The 10,008-nt window shown below is 43.5% G+C and overlaps 1 protein-coding gene across 1 annotated transcript; it reads left to right on the top strand.

Moving 5' to 3' along the window:
• Positions 1-4,049: 4,049 nt before the first annotated feature.
• LOC139064300 (uncharacterized) lies at positions 4,050-8,370 on the top strand. Its single transcript, XM_070547653.1, has 2 exons — positions 4,050-4,437; positions 4,873-8,370. Exons 1-2 carry the CDS (start codon positions 4,165-4,167, stop codon positions 7,330-7,332), a joined length of 2,733 nt encoding a protein of 910 aa, XP_070403754.1. The 5' UTR covers positions 4,050-4,164; the 3' UTR covers positions 7,333-8,370.
• The last annotated feature ends 1,638 nt before the right edge of the window (positions 8,371-10,008 follow it).

Here is a 10,008-nt window from a genome sequence, read left to right as displayed (position 1 = left end):
TTGTCTCAGCAGCTGCTTTTGTGAGCTCTCAACAACAAGAAAATCATAGCCAAGGAAAATCAATCTTCCTGACTGCAAATCAACATTTTCAATCACTGCTTGGTGCTTTTTGAGATCTGAGCATGAAGTAAGATGTCTATCTCACACTTTTGCTGTTGTTTGGATAAATCAAGCCTCGGATTGTACCATCACTGTGATCTTCAGCAGCATGATTCCACCTTGATCCTTGTTTGACCTCTTGTTGGTAACCACATTTTGGTGCCTTTATTTCGTTAAAGCATACACTGAACTTAACTTTAAACACTTATACCTAACAAAAATAATAAAAAATTGGGTTATTTAAACAAAAGGTTAACACTATTGCAATACATTATTATTGCATTTGTGTTGTCATTTTATATTTTAAATACCCACATTATATTATAATCCTTATTTCCATAAAAATTGCTAAAAATATATATATTTTCATTGTATATGTTTTGTTGCATTTTTTACTCAATGCTTGCCATCCAGGCTCCTGCAGCAGATTTTTCTCTATTTTAATAAGTATTGTGTTATTATTATTATTATTATTATTGTTTGTTTGTTTTTTTAATTGACTCAATGACTCACTTAATGTTCATGGACTCACTCATCTTGACTCATGAGGAAGGCTGTTTTTGGTTTAGAGTCCAGGAAAGACCAGAGAACATCTCAGCTAGTAGAAGCTAACCATTAGCATTAGCAACTCCACAACACGGCAAAACTCCTTCAAGCTTGTGTTATTTGTGAAGATAAAACATTAAAGTTAGAAAAGCAGAATTAGTGGCAGGTTTATGTTGCTGTTAGCCAACCAGAGGCAACCGAATATCAGGAAATAAGACTCCAAATCCTGCCGTCTGCTCTCCTCTCCTCTGCTCTGACTCACTTCCACTTCCTGAAACAGGGGTGCCAGCACTTTTTCTCCTCAGAGATCAAGTCACAAGGCCTTCTAGAGGCCACAGCAAATTTATTGTTCTTTAATCAAAATGCTGTACTCGGGTCCCAAATAAAAACTGCCATGGTAATCATAACAGCTCTGTGGAATCTTTCTGCATGTTTCTGCAGTCATTATTTTCACCTTTCACCTCACCAAGGCCAGATAAAGACCAATCAGGTTCAGGGTTAATTGTACATCACAGTGTTTAAACAACATACATACCACACATTGGATCGGAAGTACCAAATGGAATAACTCAACACATTTATCTTGTATTTGCTGTTCAAAACACACACCCAGAGAACAAAGAAACAAATTAAAGCATGTTAAGTGTTTGGAGTTTGTTGTGAAACATATTTTAAGTGAAATTTTCACTGTTTTTTTAAAGGTCTTAAATCTACCAATGAGTGACTTAGAGCACTAGGCCATTACACACCATGATACCATGCCAACCAGAAATCAGTTTAACAGATTTCTGGCTATCTCTCCAACAGCTAACCTCGTTATAGCTTTACCTCAGCGACATAACACTCACAAACACACTCACACCGACTGGCCTTGTTAACAAGGTCTCCAAATGAGGCTAACCCCATGTAGCAGAATAGGCAATTAAGCACCAGCAACCTCATGGTGCGCTGCTGTATCTCGTAATGATGATGATGGTGGTGATAATGCAACCTGCATAATTGAGACCAGATAACACATGAAGCTTTGCCTCCCTCTAAAACATTTCTTTCATTCCCCATGGACCAAAAACAGATGAAAAGTAAGATAAATGCTCAAAGGGAGGAGGGAGGGCAAACGAGCTAAATGTACTGAGCAGCTTTTATTTTCTCTTTTTAGATGTTTTGCTAAATATTGCAGCGTACTAATCAAGAATGCATGCAATTTCCAAATAAATAGGAGCTTAAAAAGTGGAAAGTTGGAGAGGGGTCATGCCATGTCATAATCTGCCTTTAAAATAATAATTGCTTGGGGTTTTTTTGTGGTTGTTTTCTGAGCATTTTAAAAATGTACAGAAATGTTTCTTGCAGAATTAGCAATAAAAAATACAAATAAAATAAATAGCACATAATATAATCTTAATGTTTCTCAACATGCAAAATATCCATAAAAAACTAGCATAGTCAGCAAAAATATAGTGAATAAGATTATTTCTTCCCCTTTCTCCTTTATACCAAATGTATTTGTGAACTGAGGTCATTTTCTTTATATTTCCTGTTATTAAATGAAATAGGAGTTTACTGCTGTCGTTACTCAACTAGAGTTAGCTTTAAATCCTTAATCTCTCTGTTCCAGATTTCAGTTTTGAGGATTTTACTAGACTGCAACTGTTGGTGACAATATGCTGCTGAAGGTTCTCAGTCGTCCAGGTCGTTGTAATCTAAAGGGGTTTGAATGAAGGCAGCTGGACTTTGGTTCCTTGAAGACGTTTCGGTTCTCATCCGAGGAGCTTTGTCAATTCTCACTGAAATGTGGAAGGGTCAAGTTTATAAGCTGTAGCTGTCTAGTGCTGCAAATGAGCAGAAACTATCTATGAATACCCCTCCTCCCTAGCTCCTGATGAGTCGTCGGGTTCGTTGGTCTCTATTGGGGGAGTCATATTGATTACACGCATGTGGGTGTGACCTAGAGTGAAACTGTTGGGGATGAGATTCACAGCTGCATTATAGGTGCTGGAAAGGTGAAACCTGAGGCACCCTCCTTCGTTTAATGTCAGTTTTTCCTGTTTGACATAGTTAGATTCCTTTACTCCTCTTTCAAACCGTGTATTTTGTCATCTTCAAAAGTGTGTCTCTTGTACTTCTGGTGTAGGTGGACTGCAGAGTCTTGACCTGAAGAGGTGGCTCTCCTGGGTTGTGCCATGGGCTAGTGTAATTGTTGTTTAGTTTCCCCGATGTAAAGATCCTCACTACACTGGACTGCATAAATGTTGCCACTCAGCTTCTGTTTGGGTGTTTTGTCTTTTGGATGGGCCAGTTTATGTCTGAAGGTTCTGTCTAAAGTTAATTGGGATGGCGTGTTTGTAGACATTTTTTCTTGGTTTCTCTGAGACTCCTGCCACCTATAGAATGACGGTGCTTTCACGCCTGTTATCCTTTTCTTTGCTATTTGCTGCTGTGGATTATTTCCCTCCAAAATATCCACATGCATCGGTCACACCTGCAACCCACCTGGAACCTTTCTATATTTGGTTAGCAAGAGTTAAAAAGACAGAGAAATGCTGATCAGCTTTGAGAGGAGTTGGAGAGAGGAGCACATATGTTGGTATTGGTTTATAAACTTTTGATATATCAGTGTACGTTCCTAGTTTAATCCACAAGCAATGGTTGTTGGCCATTACAAATGCTATGAAGGATTTGGATTTTAGAATCTAGTGCAAAGCCTTAAAAATCCTTCATAGCATTTGTAATGGCCAACAACCATTGCTTGTGGATTAAACTAGGAACGTACAACCTTTTACGTGCCTTTTAAAATACTGTTTATGTATTTTATTTCGGTACCTCACAGTTGCACGGACCACGTTTCTCTCAAGGGGACAATGAAGTTCGTTTAAATATTTCAGTGTTTGAGGGATTATGTTTTCGTCTACCTCCAGGCTTCTCTCTTCTATTCTTAAAACTGCAGCTGCTCCTTGTATCATTGCTCGTATTGCTCTGCCTGTGTTGAGTTGTTGTTTTATTAATGTTTCAGAGTGTTCACCACATGCATTAGGCAATTTTTAAATATTTTGTTGTGTTTATTTTCCATAAATGTTTCCAGAAGGATGAGCGTTTTTCCCTTTGTTCTTGCAAAGGCTTTTTTTAGTCTTCCTTTCAGCCTGGCAGGAACATACGTAGTTTTTCATGCTCTCTTTAATTCCTTACAACCCGTTCTTAGCCAGATTAGCATTTTTTTGTCTCATCATCCTTGTTTGTCCTCAGATCAACACCTCGTTCATCCTTTGCCCCCTTTTTTTGGACAGCTTTGAGCACGCTTAGGTACACGAACACACACAAAAACACACATAGCTCCAGCTGAGCTGCTCACTGATGAAGAGAAGCAGCTTAAGTGTGTACGTGCATGTGTGTGTGTGTGTTTCTTTTCTTTAGGCAGTGCCACTGTTACGGACCCTGAGTTCTCTAGCGCTCAGCTTCTACTCCGCACCCTTATTCCTGCACCATTTTCAGGACCTTGGAGAGCGCCCAGCTCCCTGGCTTCACTCTATGCAGCTGACTCCCATCAGGAATCACCCAGCTGGAGCAGATAAAGATCAGCGCTGCTCAGGAAGCGCGAGAGGGGAGAGAGAGGAGAGAGCGAGAGAGAGAGAGAGGATTGAGGCTGACAGAGAGAGGACTGGAGAGAGGATTGGAGTGAAAGATTGCTTACTTTGGAGAACTTGTGGACGGTTGCCCCTGGCTGGTTTAATTTCCACCCGCATAAGAAAACCGGTTGAGCTCCGGTTTTCTTTGCTCTTAACAGAGTTGACTGTTGCGTGGGTGAGTTGGTTCACCAGTGGACCTTTTGGTAAGGCCTCCGGGCAAGCTCCGTTGTTCCTGGTTTATTTTCAGAACCAGTGAGTTTCCGTTCCCATTGTTATTTGCTCCTTTAGTTACTTTAAGCCCTCAGCATTTGTTCCTGCAGCCTGAATTAAACTCCTGTTTTCATTAAACAGGTTTTTTTATCCCTTAGGGACACCTTTAGTTAATAAAAGGACTTTCTTTTGATTGTGACTTGGTGTCAGATTGTTCCTTTTCTTTTCTCACGTTCCTGTGTTAGGCCTCCCTGAACCTAGACCAGGCTGAGGTCGTAACATATTGGGAGCTCGTCCGGGACTTTATTTTGTTATTGATTCATTTGTTACGTTAACGTGATTGGTGGTGTGATTTGAGTACCCGTGTTGTTGTGCTAACGTGAGCATGTTTAATTTAAAGGAGTTTCTGGCTGCCCCTTCTCGGGACCAGGTCGAAAGCTTCAAAAGGACCGAACTGGCAGAGTTGGCTGTACACCTCGGTCTCCAAGGCATCCAGAACCTGCTGAAAAAGGACTTAAAGGATTCTGTGATGGCCGCGTTGGAAAAGGAAGGTTTGTTACAACCTCCTTTCAGTGACTCTTCTGATTTGCCCCTGAAACAGGACATGGAGGATGGACAGACTGTGAAAGCTGCTACTTCCGTTCCTGTGGGTGCTGCACCCGAGCGCCTTTCTGTCCCAGATGAACAGGACGCTCTTTCGCGGCAGACGCCGTTCACAGGAGAGAGTTTATCCACCACTTCCTCTGCTGCTAGTATGGAGAATGCACGTCTTCGTCTCAGGCTGGCCCGCATGAAGTATGAGGCTGAGGAAAAGTCCCGATTGCAGCAAATCGAACTGGAGATCCGCCGCTGTGAGATCGAGGCTGAAACAAAGTTAAAACTGAAACGTATGGAGTTGGAATACCAAGCAAGAGGAGGTGTTTCTTCTACTACAAACTATGAGCACGAGAGGTCCATGGACAAACAGAGAAACGAGTGTGACATCAGCAAGTGCCTTGTTCTGGTGCCGACTTTCCGGGAGAGCGAGGTTGACAGCTACTTCGCTACATTCGAGCGTCTGGCTGCTGCTTTAGACTGGCCCCAAGAGGTGTGGTCCACTATGCTGCAGTGTAAGTTAACCGGAAAGGCTCAAGAGGTAATTGCTTCTCTTTCTTTATCTGACAGCATGGATTATAATAAAGTGAAAGCTGCTGTTCTTGTTGCTTATGAGTTGGTTCCTGAAGCCTATCGTCAGAAGTTCCGGTCACAGAATGTAAAACTCTCCACGCAAACTTATGTTGAGTTCTCTAGAGAAAAAGCTCTGATGTTTGAGAAATGGATCCTTGCCTCAAAGGTTGAAACTCTACAGGATCTTAAAGAGCTAATTCTCCTGGAGGAATTTAAGAAGTGTTTGCCAGAGAGGTTGGCATTATATTTAAATGAAAGACAAGTCTCTTCTCTCTCCTCAGCCGCCCTACTGGCGGATGAGTTTGTGTTGACGCACCGTGTTGGTGGTGTTCATCAGGGTGAATCTGCTCGCCCGGTGTCAGTAACACCTTTTAGAAACTCTCCTTCTCCTCCTCGTCCTCAGAAACCTCGCTGTTATTATTGCCACCTGGTGGGGCATGTCGCGAGAGATTGTGTAATCCTCAAGCGGAGGAATGAAAAAAGAGGGTCTGCTGCGCAGCCCGTGGGTTTTGTCTCCAAGTCGGGAGAAAATAACCGTGGTTTTGGTCCTTTCATGTCAGAAGGACAAGTGTCTCTTACAGAAAGCTGTGAAAAGCTGACCCCTGTTAAGATTTTAAGAGACACTGGGGCTTCTCAGACGTTAATTTCACAGAAAGTGTTGCCATTTGATGACTTGAGCTCTACCGGCTCTTCCGTGTTGTTGGCTGGAGTAAATGCTGTGCCTGTTTCTCGCCCGCTTCACAGAATTTACTTAAGGAGTGGACTTTTTACTGGGTCGTGTGAAGTAGCAGTCTGCCCTTCCTTGCCTGTGGAAGGTGTAGCTCTTCTTTTAGGGAACGACTTGGCTGGAGGTGCGGTCATTCCTCCCCCAGTGGTGAAAGAGAACATCGCACCCGGAGAGTGTGAGGAGACTCCCGCAGGAGTGCTCCCCACTTGTGTGTGTACCCGATCTCAAGCTAAGAGAGCGCATGAGATTTTGGATCTCTCCAGTTTGTTTGACGATTCGCAGAGTGATGTTCTTAATCCCGCTGAAACAACTTCTTCCACTCATCTGGTCACAAATGAAGTGTTGTTCAACATGTTTCCGCTAAGTCCGGCTTCTTTGGAGGCGGAACAACGGTCTGATAAATCTCTGACCGACTGCTTTGAGCATGTGGGAAAGAAAATAAATGGAACTACTGGTTATGTTATTGAGAATGGTGTGTTACTGAGAACCTGGTGTAAACCAGTAGCTAAAAACATCACAGACCGTCGCAGGAAAAATTGTGTTTGTAATGTTATCATGTTGGAAAGATATCTGTCTCCTCAGACTACTGCACAACCACCCGGTGAGGCCGCGGTGTGCGCAGCCGCTGCCATCACTCCAGTTCTGGATGAGGTTACTCAAACCCATCTAGTGGCGCCAGAACTTCCTTTGTGCAGCATTTATCTGGATAACATAGTTACTCACACTTCCTCCTGGGATGACCTGTTGGCTTTGGAAAATCCTGTTACTCATCTGGAACCGACCAGCTTCACCACAAACCTCGCAACTCAATGTTTTTATAAGAAAGTTGCTGCTATGGTAGCTACACTAACATTTTTACTGTCTCCAAAGGTCCCGTTTGTATTGGATGTTGGTGCTCAAGGGTCCTGTGATGGCTGCAAACACATGAAGCCGCCACCGGAAAGGAACCGAAAATGTCATCGCTGATTGTTTATCGCGATCCTTCAGCACCCACGATCAGTTTTCAGACGGCTGAGATCCCCTGGCTAGGGTGGAGAGATTATTTCCTCTTTAGGGGATAATCTATTTGTTATTTTGTTAGTGTTGTGGCCCATGGGTTAGTGTTGGTGATTCATTTCACCTTCTCGGGAGCACTCCAGAAAGAGCACCTCTCTTTGCTGGTTATGTTTTTTTTGTGTCTTTTGCACTGTGCTTAATCTGCCCGCCCAAATCCACATGAAGAGCTAGGCTTATTTTTAGTTAGTTTTTGGTTAGGCAGATGGCGGGGACTCGGTCTCTGTGTGGGCGTTTGGTGTTTCTGGTAGAAAAAAAAAGGGGGGAGACACATTATGAGAAAAATGGTGTTTTTATTCTGTTTTCACTTCCACCATTTTTCTTTACTTTAGGTATGGGGGTGTTACGGACCCTGGGTTCTCTAGCGCTCAGCTTCTACTCCGCACCCTTATTCCTGCACCATTTTCAGGACCTTGGAGAGCGCCCAGCTCCCTGGCTTCACTCTATGCAGCTGACTCCCATCAGGAATCACCCAGCTGGAGCAGATAAAGATCAGCGCTGCTCAGGAAGCGCGAGAGGGGAGAGAGAGGAGAGAGCGAGAGAGAGAGAGAGGATTGAGGCTGACAGAGAGAGGACTGGAGAGAGGATTGGAGTGAAAGATTGCTTACTTTGGAGAACTTGTGGACGGTTGCCCCTGGCTGGTTTAATTTCCACCCGCATAAGAAAACCGGTTGAGCTCCGGTTTTCTTTGCTCTTAACAGAGTTGACTGTTGCGTGGGTGAGTTGGTTCACCAGTGGACCTTTTGGTAAGGCCTCCGGGCAAGCTCCGTTGTTCCTGGTTTATTTTCAGAACCAGTGAGTTTCCGTTCCCATTGTTATTTGCTCCTTTAGTTACTTTAAGCCCTCAGCATTTGTTCCTGCAGCCTGAATTAAACTCCTGTTTTCATTAAACAGGTTTTTTATCCCTTAGGGACACCTTTAGTTAATAAAAGGACTTTCTTTTGATTGTGACTTGGTGTCAGATTGTTCCTTTTCTTTTCTCACGTTCCTGTGTTAGGCCTCCCTGAACCTAGACCAGGCTGAGGTCGTAACAGCCACCCACCTGTGCATGAACACACACCTTTTGGCTTGAACAGACTATAATTAGGTGGAGATTCAGCATTGCACTGCATCATCATGAATATGAATGTTGGTGTGTGTGCAGATAAGCAGTTTAACTGCTTTCACACACATAAATGTGTGTTTCTATGACCGCAAAATGCAACGTGAACCAGCTACGTTACCACCCCTGACCATAAAACATGTCTTCACCTTGAACTTTAGGGTTTTAGGGTCAAGGAACTTGATTTTTACATCCATAATGCATCCATGTGAAGCAATTTAGGTGACACCGGGATCGCAAAACACCCAGGTGCGGTCGAAAACAACGGCGCAGCATGCAGACTAACAGTGGAACAGAATACTAATTTCAACAGATTTGGCTGTCGAACACATACACACACACATAACCCCGACCTGCAGAAGTACAGCAAAGGCCTACACATGCATTGGGCAAAGATGACTCTGCAAATATCTTGCACAAACTCTAGTTTACAGTCAGAAATACAAATACTTTGTTTTAAGAACTCCACTCTTTCACACTCCACCCAGACAAACACACCCGTTGATGCATGACGGAGCATCACCTCGTCCATCTCTGCAGGATGACACCCACTCCAGCCCTCAACATCACCCTTCCATCTCTCGTTTCCATGACAACATGCAACCATGAAGCTGAGACCCAGAGATCACAACTGGCCAAGGAGAGTTGGGATGTATGTTAGGATCTTTGCATGAATTTCTGTTCTGACCTAACCTGATCTGCTGAATCTGACTGTACTACATTATGAATGGACTGTTATGAAATTAGAGGTGCAGTTTTTAAGAAAAAAGAAAGAACAACATCCCGTGGTCAAATTTGGTTACTGCAGTCCATTTGTATAAAACAAAAGGTGACGTTCTCATTACCGTTACATTACTGCTGCTGATCTGGACCAGCAGCAGAAGATTCTGGTTGGATTCACCACGACAGCCCGGTGCAACGCCTGCACCGTTGCAGGCGCAGCACATATCCACCTACCGAACTCATGCTCCGTCTTTCCATTTTTTATGTGACAGCAGCAGCTCAGGAGATACAGTGGGTTTTTCAGTAATCAGAAGGTTGCAGGTTCGATTCCGTCTCTCACCAGAGAATGATGCTGTTGTGTCCTTGAACACTTAACCCGCCTTGCCTGCTGTTGGTGATCGGAGGGACAGGTGGCGCCGGTGTGTGGCGGGTTTTGCCTCTGTCAGTGCACCCCAGGACGGCTGTGGCTACATTGTAGATCATCCCCACCAGCGAGTGAATGTGTTTGTGTGTGAATGGGTGAATGATGGGTTGTAGAACCCTAAGAAGGCACTATACAAAAGCAGGCCTTTTACCACTTTTACCATTTCCCTCATTCATGAACAAGGCAGGACCTTGTCCCTGACCTGATTCAGATTTTTGAGAAATCATCCATTTTTACTACTAAACTATAATTTATCTTTACATTTCTCAAAAGGTTCTGTACAGCTGCGGTTCTAAACAAGTTTATTTGGATTATAAAAGTGCTAGACTCCTGGGCTAGA

This window comes from Nothobranchius furzeri, chromosome 19 (genome assembly GCF_043380555.1).
Source record: "Nothobranchius furzeri strain GRZ-AD chromosome 19, NfurGRZ-RIMD1, whole genome shotgun sequence".
Classification (NCBI taxonomy): Eukaryota; Metazoa; Chordata; class Actinopteri; order Cyprinodontiformes; family Nothobranchiidae; genus Nothobranchius; species Nothobranchius furzeri.
The sequence above is the reverse complement of the archived record's forward strand: the minus strand, read 5'-3'. Positions and strand labels throughout refer to the sequence as shown.